Genomic DNA, 21,596 nt, shown 5'->3' with positions numbered 1-21,596 from the left:
TAAAATGAATTTTAAGATAGTTATTCTAAGACTTGGTTATCATTAAGATCAAGCAAGATAAGGGGTTTTCATTTAATTACAATTAAAATATGGAAACTTACAGTTCCCTGTCTATTGAAAAGTACACGATGCAAGGGTTTTAAGTCAGCAACAGAATGTTTAGCAATCTGGAACTCAACTGAAAAAATTAAAATAATTATAAAATGAAAGATATTTTTTAAAGCACTATTCACAGTCAAAATAATTTTTACTTACTTCTAGGACAATCACCCAATTTCTGTCCACGACCTTCAGGGATTTGCTTATCTTTAGTAGGAAGAGCAAAGCTAACTTCAAGACGCTCAACCTGTTTACGTGCACGGCAACCAGTTACTTCCACTGGTCTATCAAGCAATCCCACTAAATTCAAAGGAAAATGTTAAAAAATTTTACTTCATCCCTTGAAATGGTTGATAGTAACAGCAAAAAATGAGTAAAAAAATAGAACTCATTTCAGCGGATATAAAGTATTTTTCAATACATATGAGGATCACCTACATTTAAAAATTGACATATGGTGTAACATATTTCCAGGCATGTTTGAAAATAGCTCCATTAATAAGCACTACAGCAATTCCTTCAAAAGCAAATAAAAATAGAAAATCATTCTTCCCTTCACTATTTCTAGAAAAAAGGAAAAGCTTGCTACCCTTTTCTCCAAACCTCCTTCAAACTAGGCAGAACAAATTCTAATGGAGAAAGGGGCCCTTTTTCAAGATCATCAGATGACAAAGAAAGCTATTTTTCAATCCCTTCATATGATCTGAACTAAAAACGGACTCTAGTCTTATCAGAAGAAGAATTTGAAGATAAAGACAATTTTAGAATTAACAGGAAACAAAAGGCATGTTATGATCTTTATTCAATCCAAAGCTCCACTGTATTTTGACTGCAGCTCCTTTTTTTAAGTTATCATTTAAATTTAAAATAATTCAAATGTTGGTGCTTAGAACCAACAAGGGTTCAAAGTAGTTTGAGTAAGCAGAGTTTTTTTATTTTATTACAGACATAAGTCCCGATCTTTAGGACTGTGACAATTCCAGGAAATGGAATTTTCTACATAATAGATATTTACCAATAATAAAGATTAAAACATGTTATTCAATAAAAATAAATAAGTCAAAATTATAGACAGTTTTCATACAATTACATTTAAACTAAAGAAAATTTAGTATAATAAAATAAGTAAAAAATTAAATTCTAAAAGTATATTAATCCTATTCATAAATGATATTAATAATAATAAACAGAATAGAGTATAAAAATATTTATAATTTTAATCAAAACAAAGCTTGTTCATTGGCATTTTTTTCAAACACTATTAATATTCAGTTTATTTATTACTATTATGTCATGTTAAATTAAATGCTATCCCAGGTAGATACCTAGTCAACTCAAGACAGCAAAAATCTTTCTGCTTTTTCTGAAATATAGTATACTCTCGATATGTTGTTAAGTCAAAAAAAAAAATTCTCCTTGGCGTTATTATAACCATCTAATGTTGAATTACTATGTCGAAGAATTTTTTCTCAAAGCCTTGCTTTGACGAATTTTTTCAAAATGGAAAATTAATTTTCTTTGAAAAAATCACAATTTAAGTTTATTGTAAGCAAATTCTTTTTTTATTTAATGCATAGTTATTTTTGTCTTCCTTTTAAAAATAAAATTATCATTTTTTTATTTTGATTTATAGTCAACTATCATTACATACATAATTATTAATAGTTATTATGTTTCATGACTCTAATTTTTAGTGAACTATTTTAGAATATATTTTTCTGCTCCTTAGAACATATTTAGTTCTGAACTTGCTATCTCGAAAATTTTTTAGCGTCCTTTTAATTTTGAGATAGAGAGTATACTGTTCAACTTCAATGTTGAGAACCACAGTTTTCTATGTCATTAGTCATATGTCTTACTGTACAAGAAAAAAGTGACAATAAAGAATCAAGTCTATTAGAAATCCTTGTTAATATGCTTCGCTTTAGTTAAAACAGAAAAACAAGAAAAATTAAAGAAAAGAAGTTCCTGATTTTTAAAACATAAACAGTTGAAAAAATGATGCAATTGACAATACCTGAACATAATTAAAAAAAGAAATATTGCAAAACTCATGGTTCAGTATATTCATGAAAAAATACCTGAAGTTTTCAGGGAAAAAAGTGTGTAGAGAGGCACATATATTAATTGATAGTGGTCAATTTCTGCTGTCAAAAAATTATTAAGTCCAATTTTAATTTTTGGAAATAAGGAATTGATATACTTATTTCTAATTTGTTTCATGAAATTCTAAAACTTAGATAAATTATAAATGAATAAAAATCATCAAAATTATAAGACTTATTTTAAAAAATAAAAATACCTATTTTTTACAATAATATTAATAAATTTCAGATCTTGACAGAGATTTGGATTACTTTTAAATAATAAAAAAATAACACAAAAAAAATAAAACTTAAAATAAATTCAGGAAAATTAATTTTTTTATTGCTATTTATTGATTATTATATGTGTGTACATCAAATTTAAATTTCATAAATATCTTTTGAATTATGAGTATGCTAGATACACAACTGACTTTTTTTTAAATTTTTATCCAGAGAATTATTATTGTAAATATTTTGAAATTAACTTTTATAATAAACTTAAAATGTTTCATTTGAAATATTAATAATGATGCTTGATTTTTAAATAAAGTGAACGGGAACCTCGAGGTTTGATTTCTCATTTGTGTGAATACGAGTCGTGATTCTTGAATTTGAAATAGCGAGAATACAAATCACAATGTGCAATTTATAATTCAAATGAATAAGAATCACACACTTTTTTAAAATAAGTCTGTTTGATTTTAAAATTGTGTGAAAATGAATCACAATCCTTCATTTTAAAATCACTTGAAAACAAATCGTGATGAAGGATTTTTAAATTGTGTAAATATTAATCATAATGTTGAATTTTAAAAGGTGCAAATACGAATAATGATGTGTAATTTATAAATCAGGCAAACATCAATAACAATATGTAATTTATAGGTTGTATTATAATGAATCACAATGTGCAATTTATAAATTTTGTGAAGATAAATCACGGCATGTAATTAATAAATCATGTGAATAAGAATCACAACATGATATTCACGAGTCCCAAGAGGAAACTTCTAAATAACAAGAATATAAATCACAATGCTTACTTTCTTTTTCATCTTCACTTTCTTTTTCGTCACTTTCTTTTTCATCATCACTTTCTTTTTTTTCACTGTCTTTTTCATTTTCTTCCTTATCACTTACATGTTTTTGATTTTCTTCTTTCCTTTCTGTTTCATTACTGCTTCCTTCCTTTTCCTCCTTTTTATAATCCATTCTGTCTGGTGGTATAGTTACTGTCAGATTCTTGGGTGGCCATGGTAAACCTTCCAATTCTGTAAAGCTATCAGAAATTTCAGCCACTGCTTTTACCTAAAATATTAAACAAAGATTAATATATATTGCAAATGGAAGACACATACTTAGTGTAAGATGTGTTTTCTTTAAGATTCATAAAGGTACGACAAATAAGCGCACTTTTAAATTTTAACCTCTTTATGCTCAGCACATGTTTACAAAAGAGAAAGACACGTTCACAAAAGAGTATATATTTGTTGTATTTGTTTTTATATTTAAAATTATCGAAAAGATATAATTACGAAAAGATATATTAAAAGATACTTTTCTGTAAACGCACTTTTAATTAATTATTATTTTTGATTTCAGAAACTTCAATAAATAAAAAAAAGCAATGGTACAATTCACAAAGCAAAGCAATTTCACATAAAACAATGTTAACTACGTTACAATTTATTGTCTTGTGAGCTGAAAGTGAGGATTCTTCGTAGAAAACAGTAGAGTCCAGATGTAGCATTATTAAAACACAGTCAAAAGTTATGTACATGGGTGATTCAAATATAAACAATACTTTTGCTATGGTATTAAGAAATCGGTTCTGAGCTGAAAGGTAAAGTGGGGGAGGGGTGATAATATGCATTACCAGCGACGTCAGCTGTTTCTAATCTGTCCTTAATGCAGCCATGAATAACCAAAGTTCTTTGTCTGTTGCACAAGGTATTGTAAATTTTCTAAGCAAAGAAAGGGTTAAACTCACCTTTTTCAACTCATTTGAAGGCACAGTTTGGGGAAATACGTATTTACAGAAAAATTGCTTACTTGGGGCAATTGTTTATATGGCAAACAATAAGTGTCTTAACCAACATCTAAGATCATATCTCAAGATTAAAAAATCTCTGCTGATTGAAAAAAAAAAATGAAAAGATCTATGCTACATGCTAGTTCACTGTAGACAGAAGTTAAAAGTTAGTAACAACATTCAAAGTTAGTAACAACATTCAAAGTGCTCATGCTATAACTACTGAACATCTTAGCCTTAGAAAAAGCTTTGGATAACTTTTCCTTAGAAATGGCATCTTTTTCCAATACACCACTAGTCAGCAAATTGGAGTAAATTCAATAGAAAACCCTTGATCATTCTTCCCCCAGTCCAGCTTTGTCTTTTGGTGATTGTTTTTTGTCCATTATTATGAGAGCTTTTCTTGGAGGAGAACGATTAAAGAACAAAAACAATGTTGAAGAGTGTGCCTTTAAATGAACAATAAAAGGCATCACTGTTTATATCTGAATCATCCTCATACAATATAAATGCTTAAACTCTATAAAATGGAAAAATCATGTTAGTTTTGTTATTTAAAGAACACACAGAAGAATTTGCACATTAAATAATTATGAAGAACTCAAAAAGAATGTGTTAGCAGAAGTTTCATAATTAGTTTGAAACAATAAATATAAATAATAAAATTAAATACGTCAATGTCAACATCAGTGAAATAAAATGCGGAATCCCACAGTTGCAACATTTCAGTAACTTCATTATGAGGTTCTAAATCATCAAAATTCAGAACAGGTTTTATTTCAGCATTATTATCATTATTATGGAGTAAGGAAAAATCAGTTTTATTATATCCTAATTTAAGGTGAGGATATTTTTTGAAATCAATATCAGGATAAGTCTAGAAAAGAAAGAAAACAAGAGTTTTAGAAAATAAAATATAGTAAAGCCGCAATATTCCGACACCAAGGGGTTAGAATGCACCCAGAAATTCCCACACCAAGGGGTTAGAATGCACCCCAAATTTCCGACACCTGGGTATCGAAAAATTGAGGCATAACTTAAAAGCAAAGCATAAAAACATAAACAAAGCATGAATTAAATAAAATAGATAGTTAAGGCATGAGATTATAAAAAAAGAGAGCAATATTCTGACACCAAGGGGTTAGAATGCACCCCGAAACTCCAACACCAAGGGGTTAGAATACACCCCAAAATTCCGACACCTGGGTATCAGAAAATTGAGGCATAACTTAAAAAGCAAGTAATAAAAACATTAAACAAAGCATAAATTAAATAAAATAGATAGCTAAGGCATGAGATTAAAAAAATAGAGAAAAGTAAAATAAATATAGTAAAATCCTAATTATCCAGTACCCAGGGTTTAGGGAGGGGACAGAAAATTGAGAGCCTAAACAAGCAAAGAATAAAACATAAAATAAATCAATTAATAAAAACATACAGCCAAGGCATGAGATTGCAGACAGGAAAAAAAAATTGTGTGTGAAAAAAAATGTGAATGAAAAATACTCAAATTATTTTCGAAAGATTAGTGATTGATCCCCATTAATAAGGTTTCTGAAAAATCTAAATTACCAGTACCTGACAAATCTAAACCCACTATTAGGCGACATATTTTTTTTCAAGCATTTTGAAGGAGTGATTGATTGAAAATTTCTGGCATTGTAGCTTTTTTTTCTTTTTTTTTTGACACCTCAAGGAAAAAAAAAACAAAGCAGAAACTGAAAAAATGTTTTTAAGAAAAAATTGGAAAACTGTGGATCTTTTACCTTAAACTGGTACAGTACCCCCTGGCATTGTTGCAATGTCATAAAAAAGAAGCATCATAATTTTAGCATAATGGAGACAAGTTTTTTATAATTTCTTTTTCTTTTAAAGTGAAACCATATAAAAATTGTGATAAAAAGGCCATTTTATGTTATGGAACAAAGCATGTTTCCTTGATTTACAAAAACAACAACCCTCTGAGTATTGAGACCCTGGGCAAAAAAATTTCCCTGCTACCCACAACTTTACCATTAAATAATATGAAAAAACTGTGCTTTTTTGTTTGTTTTTTTTTAATGCAGGAAAGTTTAGGAAAAGCCATGACTAATGTTTAGGTGATTGATACGAATTACAAGTCCTGAATTAAACAAAATTCAGATTTATCTGAATAATGAGTGAGTTCCACATTTACATAATTTTATTTCACATTGACTTTTATAAGCTACTATTGCATTATCTCTTAAGTTTGATTCCAAAAAACATGACATGCACACTACTTCCAATTTTAAAATTTGCTTCAGTGTATAGTGATAAAATTTTTAATAATTAACTAATGAGTGATTTTTAAAAAAAAATTCTTTTGCAAGTGACTTTATTTTAATAAAATCAATCAAATTAAAATATTGTTAAAACTTTCACATTATATGCAAGGAAAACGCTCAGAGAAAAAAAGTCTCCTCACCCCTCAGATGGATATGTTAACTTGTCCTGTATGAAATAGGTTTTTTATGCAAGCAAAAGTATTGTACCATGGGTAAGGAATATTATCCAGGTCATAATACAATCTCAATTTTTCAAAATAAAATCATTTGTATCTTAACTTTGTAAACTCTTTGTAAAGCCCCCTCCCCTCGAAAGGACATGTGCTCCTTAATTAGAAATTAAAAATTATTGAATTAGGATTTTTAAAAAAATGAAATAAAAAGCGTTATGAAAAATGCAATTGGTGTAACAACTTCTGATTTGAAAGAAATTATAAGGAAAAAATTAAACAATGACTTATGACTAACTTATTTAGCATGAACCTGAAAACAATATTCAAAAAACCATAAAAAAAATTTTTTTTTACAATATTTTTGGCACACCCTTCTAAATAAATATGGCAGCAACCCTAGAAGTAATATTAATGTTCTCTTATTGATGATTTCTATCTATCTTTAAAAGAGGGAATTGAAGGACGATTTTGAAATAAAATATTTTTAAAAAAAATTACACCCCAGAGGAAAAAAGATATTGTTTATACCTCAGAAAAAAAATATTATATATTTCCAAAGATTTATATATTTCCAAAGATAAATATTTGTTACAATATGTTACAGTATAACCTCGAAAACCTGGGCTGCACAGGGGTTTGGAAGATCTGGACTAAATATTTTACTCAAATCAATCAAATAAACCAATCAAAACAAATAAATCACGGGCCCAAAATTTTACAAATTAAGTTATTCTATTCTAAACCACACATGGTTATTTTTGCTTTTCTTTTTATAGTTTTTTTACAAATTTCAGCATAGTTTTTCAAATCTTGATATTGCAATACAATAATATGGCATACAAATTTCGTAATACATCATTGGATAATTTTTTATGATATGCTCAATTAGTGAAGATTATATAGTAAATTCGCATAGTCAAAGATATTTTTAACTTTTCCATGAGTGCACTTCATGCTCTGAAAATCAAAAAATACAAAAATTTCAGGACATTTAAGGAGACTTCCTTTGAAAAAAAAAAATGAAATTAAGGAATTTAAGGATAACTTTGAGTCCTGAAATTTCCGAAATTGGAACATCAAGCTGATACTTCATTCAAATTAAGTTCTCCTTCCCTCTGCCCATTTAGTTTGAAAAATTAATGATTTTTCCCACTTACTGTTTTATTTGAAATATTTATAATCTCTTAGCTTTCACATATTTCTTAAGAGCTTCTGTACCAATTTATTTTATTCAGACTTCAATTTAGGTAGGGTTTGCAGAGAACGACACTCATGCCTTTCTGATAAAAAAAATTTAAGCCTCACATGTAGACATAAAAAAGAAAAACTTACTGCAAGCAATTTATGGATTCTTGTGGCTTCTTTCAGCCATATCGTCAACATTCTATTTTGTTGGAATTTATTAAAAAAATCACTGTTTTTTTTAAAGTGTTTTAATTTTTAAAGAACTCTATATTGATATTATACAAATTAGCACTCATCTCTAAATTCAACAGTTATTTGATAAGATAAAACTAGTAAATGACTTACTTTAATTTACCATATACTTGGATTTCTTTGTGTACCTAAAATCTAAGTAAGTCACTCAGAAACATTTCAATGTCAAGATTTAATAAAATCTATCTTAATAATCACTTGTCAATTCTACTCTTAAATAATCTTACTTTCTTACGATACTCATTTTCTAATATATAATATTAAAAAATAGTTTTAGTAGTAAAATAGTAATACTGAAAAAATACTAGAATCAAATTATAAACTTCGTGTGACCTTTTAAGAAAAAAAAAGTGACTTGTACATTTCTGTGAATTTTTAGTATACTGTAATTAATAACAAGTAAAGAGTTAAATGAATCATGAAATAAAAGGTTATAGCTAGACCACAAGACAGTAATTTTTAAATATAATGGGTAATAGCAAAATAGGTCCTGCGATGATTACTTTAACGAAACAACATTTGCGGATATTATACATATCTGTCCACAGGCCTTTCAATCCAGATAACTTGTCCAATATAATAATAAATAAATCAATTATTAAAAAATATTGATCTTCACCAATTTTCTTGAAAATTTATATGGTATGATCGTTTTTTTAAATATTTATTTTGTTGCCATTTCCACATAGTTTCCCAAATTCTAATTTTAATATGCTGCTATTATGACACACGAATTAAGAATTTGGGTCATAACTTTTTGACATGGATTCAAAAGGATTCCATTGTAAAATCATGCAGTTTTTCCTTCATTCATTTAATTCCAGATTTCCATATGGTCTTTAAAACCAATTTTTTTAAATAGGATACTAATATAACACGCAAATTTCTATACCTTGCTTCTAATTTAAAATTGAATTTATAAAAAAAAATTTTTCACCTCAAGAATTAAAAAAAATTGTTTGAATTTCAGAGGCTTCGAATTTTAAAAGTACAGATTTTCGAGGTTATACTGTATTTAGTTTTAATTAAATCTAGTCAATGATTCGAATAACTTCTCTCACAAGCTAACATTGAAATGCAGATCGAAGAGGACAATGTTTATATCAGCCTCAAGGAGAGTCTACTGCTTTCATTTAGCCTAGGGATGCACAACCTCCGGCCCACTGACTACTGAAGTGCAGCCCGTGTGAGCTTTTAAACACAATAAAAAATAATTAAAAAGAGTCAGAAATTTTTAACCACACCTTTAAGTCATCACGTTTTGACACGCTCAACTATTACAGAGTCTATAGTAAATGTATGTTTAGCGTGCTTTCTTTAAGCCAATTTTATCGTAACTCTAAATAATTTTTTAAGCAGTTATGTCCGCTTTTCAATGTGACTTCGAAAATCCCGAATTTTTATTGCAATATTATTAAGGCACGAGAGTTTCAGATCGCCCATTTAAATAACCACTTTTTATGATGATTTCCTCATAAATCTAAGTGATTTTTTGTGCATTTACTTCTTTTACAACCATTTTTTGGCAGTCATTGCTATGTATTCCCCGCATAGTATGAAAAATTTCAATAATTTTATTACGATATGTGAATTTTAAATTGCGCATTTGGCACGCTTTACTCCTGCTTAATTCAACATAAATTTAAGTGATTTTTGTATGCAATATACTCTTCCACTGTATTTTGACGGTCCTGTTATTTAACTAGAAATTTGATTGATAAAAAAGAAATTCGTTTATTTTGGAAAAAAAAAACTAGATAGAAACAAAGACAAAAAATGTTTTGAATTTTTTAAATGAAATATTATGCTGAAAATCTAAATTTAAATTTTTCATATTGCCATATTTTTAGAAGAAAAAAAATTTATATAAAATAATATATTAAGTTTGTTAATAATGTTTATTTAAAAAAAAAATACTCTGTCATAACAAAAATGCTTATAAAAAGAAAAGATAATTAAAAAAAAAATTTAGTTCCTAAAACAAAACTTTAACACTGAAAATCACATTTTTCTATGTTACTGGTGATCTATATTACAGTACAACGAAAAAGTGACAATAAATTAATAGTTTAAAAATGCTGCGTATAATAAAAACAGCAAATGCCGCTAAAATGCTGCGTTATAATAAAAACAGCAAAAATGGAAGGGAAAAAGAAAACCATCTCAATTTTTAGAACTAAAAGCAAGGAAAAAATTACGAAATTGACATGTCTGAACATAATTTTTTTTTTTAAAAAAAGTAGCGCAAAAACTTTTGGTTCTGTATACAGTAATCGAATTTCAATTCTTTAAATTTCGTTTTTGCATTTGTCTTCGTTTCTCCATTCTGAAGATAAATTTGCAACAAGCCATGTGCAGAAACATGGATCTTAAAATTTAACAAATTTGGGTAAAAACTATTTCTTATAGCAAACATTACTATAATATAGTTAAAAATATGATTTTATACTATTCTTTATCATATCTATAAAAATTTTTTAAAAAAATTAGAAAAATACTTTGCCGAATGTGTGACCAACTATTCGACAAACAGAATTTTTGACAAAAGGAGCAAATACTTGTTACATCCCTAATTTAAATGCAATGTTAATGCAACTTGAGAAATTCACAAAGTGGTGGAAAACGTGAATTTTAAAACTCACTGTTTTTGATAAATTATTTTTATAAAAACAGCAATTTTTTTTTTTTTTAAAGTACGTTTTTCTTTTTTGTATTTTCGATTGAGCGTCATTAATTTTCTACAACCATAAAAGAACACTAATGTTTAAATAAATATTACTACATTTGCCATCAACATGTCTAAATAAATGTGTGGCACTCCGTTAGTCAACCTGCTGTGCAAGTGGCCCTTCACTCAAAAAGGTTGTACACCCCTAATTTAGCCCAGGAAAAAAATATTCCACTTAAATTTTGTATGATAAAGGCAGATTTTTTTTTTTTATACGGGTAGAGTAGATCTTTAAAAAAGATTAACTTTTTATGCAAAAAGCAATTTTTTCCAAAATGCATTTCAAGTTTTGTAAAAATTTAAATCTTGATCAATAAGAATCACTCTAGCGACCAAATCTATCACAGAACTTAATTTTGCATTTTTAAAAAAGATTTTAAATGAAAAAAATATTTAAAAAATTTACTCTCAAAAAAAGGAGTAGACTCACCTTAAGGTAAAATACATGAATCGATACAAAAATATAGATGATATGAGATAATAAACTATATGAAAAATAATATACAAATAACATATAGTAGATATGAAAATAGATGATAAAAATAGCATAACAGATGATTAAAATATACATGATATGATTGAAATATAACAGACATGAAATCATCTAGCCCTAATGAAAAGATTATGCTAACAAAAATCTTATATATGAAATAAGAAGGAAAGTTATATACGTAGGCATCTTCGACTCTCACGCCATGAAGAATAGTATCAAATAATTCACCTAAGCGAGCTTTCTCTAGAGCATTAAAAGAAAAAATGTCTACTGTATCTATTAAATTTTTCTCTGAACCTAAATATCTTTTATAGGGCTTATTATTTGCACCATGGCACTGGAAAAAAAGAAAATAAACATTTAATAAATCTCAATTGTTCACATGAAATGTTAATACAGTTTCCTAATAGAAAATGCAATCCTAAAGTAATATTGGGTCATTCCATAGAAATACTACATGCTTAATTATTTTTCTTTTTGACCAAAAAATATACCTTTGTTTAGTGAATTAACAAATTTGAAGATATAACAATTTATTTAAACATAGTAAAGAGAGTATTTTTTGATAGAAATTTTAAGGTCCATTTTTTCCCCTTTCATTAAACAATTTTTTTAAAAAACACATTTGCCAACCTTAAAGTAAAAAAATCCAAAAGAGTTTACGAAAAAAAAATCTCAAAAGTACATTTTAAGACTACAAATTAATTATGAATAGTAAACAAAATAAAATTTTTTTTACTCAATGGCTTAATTAATCCATAAATACAATAAAAACAAAGAATATAGACATGATAACAACAGTAAAAACAGTATGAACAACATTCAAAAGTTTAAGAGCAAAAGAGGCATAAATACACAGAGAATCCATCATGTTTGTAGCATCCACTAAAAATATCGTTTGACTGTGATTCTGGATTGAGTCCTGGATTTAAAACGACTAACAGTTTTTTTTTCCTAATATAACTGCTCTATTGCTAATAGAATCCTCCTTAAACTCAAATTAAGTAAAAAGACACTAAACTCAAATTAAGTAAAAAGACACGATTGAGCAGGGTTGGCTCCGATTATATTTGTAAACAAATTGTTAAGTTACATTGTTTAAAAAACAATCTATTTAAACTTAAAAAGGTTTTCAAGGTTCCAAAGTTTCTAGGTTTTTCTTGAAAATATTTGAAAATACCTATGCTTAAAAAATTTTTTTTGTTTGTTTTGCCAACCCTGCTATTGAGTTATAGGCAATTCAGCAACTCAGTCAGTAACAATAGGATATAGCACAGAATCTATATTATTAGTGTAACCATTGATAGTAAAAGAAGGTAGACTTCTGATAACAGCTAAAAATTTTCTCTCTCGAAGTTCTTGACAACTCTAACTTTCTCGGTTGTTTAGCTACGTGACTATTTTCCTTCAATTCAAAACTTAAGGAACAATGTTTCTAGCATGATTAACTTCAAAATACCAAGGGTATATAATAATCAACCAGTAAATAAACAACCCACTTTAATTTACACTTTCTTTAAGTGATTTTTAAAACGCTGCACCAATGCAGTACTTCTCAGCAAAGCATGTGAAAGGGAAAATATCAACATAATAAAAAAACTGCTTATTCATAGCATTTGTGCTAACTAAAGAAAAATACAACTCTTCAATAGGAGCAGAGCAACATCTTTTTGCAACACTGTGCCGAAAACCACAACTACGAAAAAAAACTTCATTATATGAATGGAACAAATTCTAACTATAGATGTGCATGTTTCTGACTATGGAACACTTAGGAAATTAGACAAATAAGTCATGTCTGCTGTTGGTAGAAGAAGCAATTTATCTATTATGGATTTATGCCACATTGAATGAACTTACTAGCACCTAGTAATTTACCAACTATGTAAGTCAAGTATCAAATTATTAAACTTGGAGTGAAAATCAAAATTTATAACTACCACCAATCATCAAGATGGCTTAAAGAACTTCCAGATACAGTAAAATAAAACAAGCTACCCGATTAAAATGTAGTAACTAAAATAAGACTAATTGCTAAACAGAATGTATTTTCACATTTATTAAAAATAGAAAGCACTTGTGAGAAACACAAAAGAGTTATTGATATCAGAATTCAATGATTATAATGTAATGAATTTTAACAAATCTAACCATGAATGGCTAAAATTAGCAAATTATCCTAAATTAAATGCAGCAACATGAATAGGTCATTTTAAAATTCATCGATTTAGCATTTAAGCCTTTTTGCTTTTTAACAGTCATAAACGATCCCGCACACACAGTAGTTATTAAAATAAAACAAGGTGGAATTGCCTTTCCACATTCATTAAAAATAGACCTGTATATCACTTGTTTGAAACAAAAAGTGATATTGATATCAGATTTCAATGATTATAATATTATGAATTTAAACAAAAGCTTAGAACAGCTACAGCCAAAATACTGAACCATCTCCTAAGCAATGAGACAAAAACAGCTGATTCATAGCAAATTGTCTTAAATCAACACCAGCAACATAAAGATACTATTTCAAAATGAACTGACTTAGCATTAGAACCTTTTTGCTTTTTAACAGTCATAAACAATCCAAAGCACAGAAATTAAAAATAGACCTGTATATCACTTGTTTGAAACACAAAAGTGATATTGATATCAGATTTCAATGATTATAATATTATGAATTTAAACAAAAGCTTAGAACAGCTACAGCCAAAATACTGAACCATCTCCTAAGCAATGAGACAAAAACCGCTGATTCATAGCAAATTGTCTTAAATCAACAATAGCAACATAAAGATACTATTTTAAAATGAACTGACTTAGCATTAGAACTATTTTGCTTTTTAACAGTCATAAACGCTCTGATTCACAGAAATTAAAAATAGACCTGTATATCACTTGTTTGAAACACAAAAGTGATATTGATATCAGATTTCAATGATTATAATATTATGAATTTAAGCAAAAGCTTAGAACAGCTAAAGCCAAAATACTGAACCATCTCCTAAGCAATGAGACAAAAACTGCTGATTCATAGCAAATTATCTTAAATCAACACCAGCAACATAAAGATACTATTTTAAAATGAACTGATTTGGCATTAGAACCATTTTGCTTTTTAACAGTCATTAACGATCCGAAGCACAGAAACAATAAAAGACTGAATGAAAATTGAAAAGAAATGACAAAAATATGACATGTCTTACATGCTAGGTTCCTTAATACTCCCAATAGTGTGGTATACAAAAAAGGCATTTAAACTTAGACAAAGAAGGAAAGAGTGTGGATTGACCTTTTGTGCAATATAGAAACAAAAGTCCACCCCTAACTTTTACTTAATTTCCTAATATATATAATATTGCTTACATAGGGATCACAGAAGTGGAATATTTTGAGGGAGACAAACTAAAATACACATTCACAGTAGTTCTCTAAATTAATTTGAAATTTATTAATATAATTAATTCATTAAGAAAATAAAATAATTAATTAAGAAAATTTCTTAAATTTGCAAGAAAATAAATTATTTTTTCTTCTGCTTTGTATCTTTGAATTCAAAACGATAATGATTAATAAAAATTACCTTTATTTCTCTTAAATATTGAGAGGGATTTTAAAAGATTTGTATTTTTTAGAGGGGACATTATCCATCATCATTCCCCCACCAACAACACTGATGGTTATTTTAATTGCACATTAGAGATATTCTAAAATGTTTTTGCTGTTCTTGAAATAAAACTAGTCTGTTATCGGAATGTTATAAATTGGTAGTTAATTTTGGTTTATGTGTGCAGTTTATCTATTTATTTTTTTAATTTTACTCAGCCAAGAACATCAAATTTCTAACTTAATCTTTTTAGCGATGTGATAAACATAACAGACCTGAATAACTAAATTATATTAACCGGATATCCCTTTGTAGTGATCTCTAGCAATTTTTTTTTTTAACAGTAGTAAACACTGGAATGACCCAACTGTGAAACTAAAAACCTGGAAAACAAACCAAGATGAAAAAACAATACAGTAGGCACCCGATCATCGGGCCCTCCACCTGACTCCATTTGGAACCGACTGATAGGCAAAAGCAATCATCTTTCAAGGACCTTGAGTAAAAACCATACACTTAGACTTTTTTAAGCCATAACTTTTCACATTTATATAGGCTATTAACAAACTTTGGATTAAACATATATCTTAATATGCTTAACATACACTTTTATTTAAAAAGCAAAACTGTAGGAAGTACAATTCTATCCTATACTGCATTTTTGTTATAGAGTTATCTTTAGGCACAATAGACCGGATAATCGGGTGCCCAGTGCAATATTTAGAACTACTGCAGGGGCCCCAAAAAATTGCCCATTCATAAAGCAACACTCATCCAGCATACTAGGTAGAGCTTTTGCTTTCTATAGTTAAGACAGGGTTTCACCAACTTTACTGTGTCTGATCGGATTGCAATTTCTCTGCTTGCTGTCGGCAGTTTCAGAGCCAGAAAGTTAGGTTGAGCGGTTGGGAAGCATGGTACAGTGACCTAAGTATAATACCACTTGCCTCTTAGATTTAAATTATTGAAGTGAAATGAGAGCAAGCATCAGCATTATTTTTTAGAGAATCTCTAATAGCCCTACTAGATAAGTTTATATAAAAAAAAGATAGAGAGCAAGCCAAGTTTATACTAATTGTTTACCGAATTGCCAAATTCAAAGGCAATAAATACACAAATTTATGTTTATAGTTTATTTATTAATGTTTAATGCACATAAAGATGCAATAGTTTTAGCTTGTTTAAATGCTTACATGAAACTGACTGAGCTTTTCCGGGGGCCCCTATATTGCAGAATTATAAAAATAAATGATTGATTATTGAACATCAATTTGTATAATGACACTGCAAAAGACAACATATGTACACATATAAAACAAGTGCTCCAGGAAATTATAACCTCATCTAAATTATTTTAATTTTAAATAGGATTGTTTCCATTAGTACTTTCGTGTTAGAACTTGGAATTACTGTCATGAACTAGATATAATAATTTTCTTCCAATTAATATATTTTGAGACAAAAACAATAAGTGCAGAAAATTTCAAAAATACTTGTTATTGAATGATAGCCTCAAAGTAAAAAAAAATTTACAGTAGAACTAGGAGAGAACACTACCTGTGAATATTCATTTCCCACCATCAATGTCCTTTCAGCTTTAGTTCATATTATTTATTACAATAAGAATATAAAAAAGTCCCAGTATTCAAAGTGTCAATAAAGACTAATTCTTAGAAAACCAACATCCTGAGTAATCTTTTACCATATCACTTGATATATTTTGTAGAGAAATCCATAGCAATAACTGCCAAAAAATCAGTAGAATTATTGCTTTAAAATGTAAATACTCAAATGCACCATTCAAAATTTCCATATTGTTTGAAATATATAGGGATATTTAAAAACAACGTGAAAATGAATATCAGTAACTGCCGAAAATACAACCGAAACATTACATTGGTTCACGATACTATAGGTGTAAATTGAGAGCATCAAAATCAATTATATAAATGTTCAAATATTACATGTAAATTTCTGCAGAAAAGAAAAGTAAAATTGTTTACTTTTCAAAAGAAAAATCTTTCTGAAAGAACTCTAACGTTCTGCGACAATGTCGCCATGACTCTGCCACGGTGAGTGCCTTTTTCTGGGAGGAAGCAACCTGCCATTTTTTATTCTCAGGGAATGTTTGTAAATGAAATATAAATAAGTGATAAGTTTTATTTTCATTTCTTGTTTCTTAAAATTTTAAATTAATGAAATGAAAATATTGAAATTTGATTCAAGAGCTAAATTAGCATCACTTTTCTCATTAGAGAATTAATCTTAGGCAATTCTAATTAGAGAAATATTTATTTAGAAAACTAATTTATACTTAAAAGTTAATCTTGAGCAAATTCTAATAGTTAGAGAAATATTTATTTAGAAAACATATCTGTACTTGAATGTTATTTAGAAGGTTTTACAATATTTAAACTTGTAGAATTCTTAAAAAAAATATTGCTGTATTTAGAGTATTTTTTGCTGCACTATATTTATTAAGAAAAAAAAAGCAAAAAAACTGAAACTGTGAAAAGTAATAAACACAGCATTAAGACCCTGATGTTCTGCCTTTTAAAACTGTGATGCAAGGATTATCCAAATGAAAAGTAGACATAACTAAAATCAGTCACCATTTAAGTATAATAGTGTTCATATTTCCTTACCTTTTCCCACTAAAAAAAAAAATTACACTACTGTGCTTTGTTTTATTCTGTCCTTAATCTCCCTGAACACTTAGTTTAAATGCTCTCACAAATTCATGGCTAAATCCAATAATTTAAAATATACAGAATTGTTTTATTCAAAAAGTGTTCAATTAGCGATTTTCTTTCACTCAGTGAGGGTCATTATTAATACTTGAACCCAAATGTACTATTTCTAAAATATAACAGATTCCAGTGTTTTCACTACAGCGCGAGAGTCTCGCATATTTTTTTCTTTTCTCGCATTAAAAAATGATTATCGCGAGAAATTCGCGCATTCTATAAATCAATTTCAAAACTCGTGATTTTCTCGCATTTTGGAAAAAGCTTCGAATTACGCCAATTAGAATAAAATCCATTTCACTTTTCTTCCTGGATCTTTCATTATTTTCAACATTTGCCCCGTTATCTAGATTCCCTATTTACCAGTATTGTTCAGAACTTTTTCGAACAACAGAACACAACCCCTTCGAGCCACGGAACCCCTTTCTGAACACATTTCTCTGCAACCACGTGTTTACCGCAGGTAAGGTTTTTTCATGTAAGACGTTCAAATTTTTTATGCACTAATGTAAGATGGACAAATACCTAGTAAAGGCAAAATCTTCTATGATGATGCAGCAAGAATATTCAATGCTTTAAAAAACAGAAGGCGTTAAAAATGTATTATAATGAAAGAAATTTTTTTTTTCAAGTCTATTTGTATTTTTTCAGTTTTTAGAAATCACACCCTGTTTTTGAGAAAGGGTGAGAAATTCTCACCCATTTTTTTTCTATGATGAAAACACTGAGATTCATAAAATCTTATGAACATAAATTCTAATTTTTTATGGTTTAGTATATCAATGTAATTACCAAATATTCTGTAATAAAAATTTTCTATTATTTCAGTGCTAAATAATAATCAAGTAATTCAACAATAACTGAAATAAAATGAAAAATATTTTAGCGAGGTTATAATTTTTCTGGAGCATTATATAAACAGGGTATTCTAATTTATGATGTACTAACATGTAATCATGACATGACAGAAGTTTTCAGACCATAATAATATTTTCCATGTTCATAGCTATAATTTAAAAGCCTACAGGACTTATATAGTTACAAAATTAACCTTAGGCGAGAATTAAGGGGTACATTGTCCTGTTTACAAAATAGTTTTGTAATAATATTCTTTTAAACGAGTGAACAAATAAAACTGTATGAATGAATATGAAATTCTATAAACAATGGATAGACATTGTTATGAATGAATGGAAATGATTGTATCAATGAATGATATATGCAAATATGGAAATGAAATTGAATGATTAAACAAGATGAATACACAATATGAAAATGTATCATCAAAAGACGTGAATGAATGAATACAAATGAAACTGATGAACATTAAAAACAAAAAATAATAAACATTTGAATATGAAACACCAAACAAGTGAATATGAAATTGATTATTAACAAAACGTTCAAACTCTTGAAATCAATCTAGAAGAAATAAAGGTTAATAAAATGTTCTTCAATGTCCTTGTGATGCCACGTTCCTAAACTCTAGAATTGTGTCCTATGTTGCCTAAAGAATAACAAAAATTTGCCACACATTCTTTTTTGAGAGTCTTACCAAATGTCTTACCTTTTGCCATGATAAAAATCTCTTGAAATAAACACAAATAGAACGCAGACCAGCACTAAAACACATATACCAGCATCAGCTAAGGGTGCAAAAATTTAATGCAAGCATGCAAACAAGTCTTACCTTCAATCAGAACAACACTAAAGCACAAAGACCAACACCAAAGAAAACACAGACATGCAAAAAAGATTGTAATTTAAAGGAGAAATATATCACAATGATGTGTAAGAATATATTGCAGCTTTATTAAAAGCAATCTTCGATGACTTTTTTATTTTTTATTCTTAGAACACTTTAGATAATCACAGAGAGAATGAACGAAGAACTAAAAGAAATATGCCATCTTCAAAATCCCAGCTAAAGGTGCAAAAATTTTGTGCAAGCATGCAAAAAAAATCTTACCTTTTATCAAAAGCACATAACAGCACAAGACTAACACCAAAGAAAACACAGACAGACATGCAAGAAAGATTGCAATATAAAAAATAAACATATCACATTGAGGTGTAAATAAACAGAAAATATTACAGATTTATGTAAGTATCCCCCATTGATATTCTTTTAATTCTTACAACAGTTTACAGAATTATAGTAAGAGTGAATGACACTAAATGAAACTATACTCAAGTCTATTTGAAAACAGAAGTTCTTTCAGAACAAATTCTTACATAAAATATACTGACACTATTTTTCTTGTTAATTTTATAATATGGAATATTTCTCAATACATCATAATCAAATATGCTAAGCAAAAATAATTACATTATACTATGAAGGAGTATACATACTGTTGAATAGGCAACAATGTTGCAAAATTAATTCCATTGATTCTTAGGTGATTAAAAACAACCGTAACAACTTGAAACCCTTCTAAAAGCATTTTATATTAGTTTTTATGTCAAGATTACAGCATCTTTATTTATTAATAACAAAGTAATGGAACAACGAATTAAAGGAAACTATGCTAGAGTTCAAGTAATATCAAAGTTCTCTCAGAACAAAATCTTTCATAAAATTTACTATCAATTATATTTCTTAAGACAACTATATTTTTCATCTTCATCACTAAATATATAGGCCAGTAGACAATGTCGAATTAGCGCGCCAAAAATAATTAGAACATGCATAATGTTAAATGGACAAATGTTGCAAAATCAATTCCATTTATCGTTAGGTGATTTATCGACAATCCAAACATCTTGCAAAATTAATAAATGCATTTAATATTGCATATTTTGTCGACAATACAACACTTTATTTAAAAACAGAAAGACGGAACAATGTACGAATCGAAACTATGTTCGACCGTACTCGAAATCAGAACTATTTCCATATAAATACCGACCAAAAAATTATATATAAGTATCGGATACGATATAAATTTAGATCATAATATTTTATCTTCATTTGAGTCGAAAATAAAACAGTAGAACACTAAATGAACCCTTTCAGAACAAGTTTAAATTTTGGCGGGAATCAAAAAATGGGGGATATTAAATGCAAAATTAAATAGATCATGCAAAATAGATCGTGCAAAATTTAATCTTAAAAAACAATAATAATAAACAATATTCAGTACTGGTCAATATCATATAAGGAATAGTAGATTTTTAAAGAGAATGTACCAAAGTGAATATTTACTCCATAATTATAAAACATTAATAGGAGTAATAATAAAACAATCTGTAGGTATATCTAATCTTTATTACCTCCTTATCATCAGACATTTTCTTTACAGGAACGTTTAAAGAAAATAACAAGAACTTGAATTTGTAAATTTTAAATTCCGCACGTCTAACGTACTCGGGATGAAGACTGTTTTGAAATATATCGGAATCGGTCCGGAGTAACAAACTTTACTTCACTTCACTTTTTTAGCGAAGTTAAAACTTACTTCACTTCACTTTTCAAATGTACATAAAGTTTACTTCTTCACTTTTCAACTACTTTGAAAGTTTTCGCAATAACTACAACTTTTTTATAGGCACAAAAATAAGTGTAAATAAACGTTACCTATTATTTTGATGTAAATTGTATCCCCTCCTGCTCGATGATTTTAATTTATACTTATTGATAGGGAATAATAAAAGTAATTAGTTATCTAATATTTTTGTATCATATGGAATATTTCCATATCGTTTCCTGTGTCAAAATAATCGCAGCGTTCAAATGGTGTTTGAAAGTAATTTGATGTAAAACTACATTTTTAATCAACTTTAGTTTAGAATACTCCCATTTGATTGTAGTATTTTGTAATAAGTTATCCAATAAAAATTATTTAATACGTTAACGATTATTTTTTAATTTCGGATTGATATTC

At 28.0% G+C, this 21,596-nt stretch overlaps 1 protein-coding gene across 2 annotated transcripts in view; it reads right to left on the bottom strand.

The window, feature by feature from the left end:
- Positions 1-21,168, bottom strand: part of LOC107437340 (protein DEK) — a 42,090-nt gene extending 20,922 nt beyond the window's left edge. The window contains exons 1-6 of one of the 2 annotated variants that reach the window (XM_016049307.4): positions 20,986-21,141; positions 11,534-11,692; positions 4,892-5,095; positions 3,230-3,494; positions 256-399; positions 102-178 (exon numbers count right to left, since the gene is read on the bottom strand). In XM_016049307.4, the coding sequence (XP_015904793.2) occupies positions 102-178; positions 256-399; positions 3,230-3,494; positions 4,892-5,095; positions 11,534-11,692; positions 20,986-21,003 (867 nt within the window). In that variant the 5' untranslated portion in view covers positions 21,004-21,141. Of the gene's footprint in view, positions 1-101; positions 179-255; positions 400-3,229; positions 3,495-4,891; positions 5,096-11,533; positions 11,693-20,985 lie in introns of both variants that reach the window. The other variant, XM_087154414.1, reaches the window with a different exon arrangement.
- Positions 21,169-21,596: the final 428 nt, after the last annotated feature.

Source organism: Parasteatoda tepidariorum, chromosome 11 (assembly GCF_982258835.1).
Source record: "Parasteatoda tepidariorum strain Cologne lab strain chromosome 11, Ptep-v5.0, whole genome shotgun sequence".
In the NCBI taxonomy this organism is placed as follows: Eukaryota; Metazoa; Arthropoda; class Arachnida; order Araneae; family Theridiidae; genus Parasteatoda; species Parasteatoda tepidariorum.
This window is presented reverse-complemented; position numbering and strand designations above follow the sequence as displayed.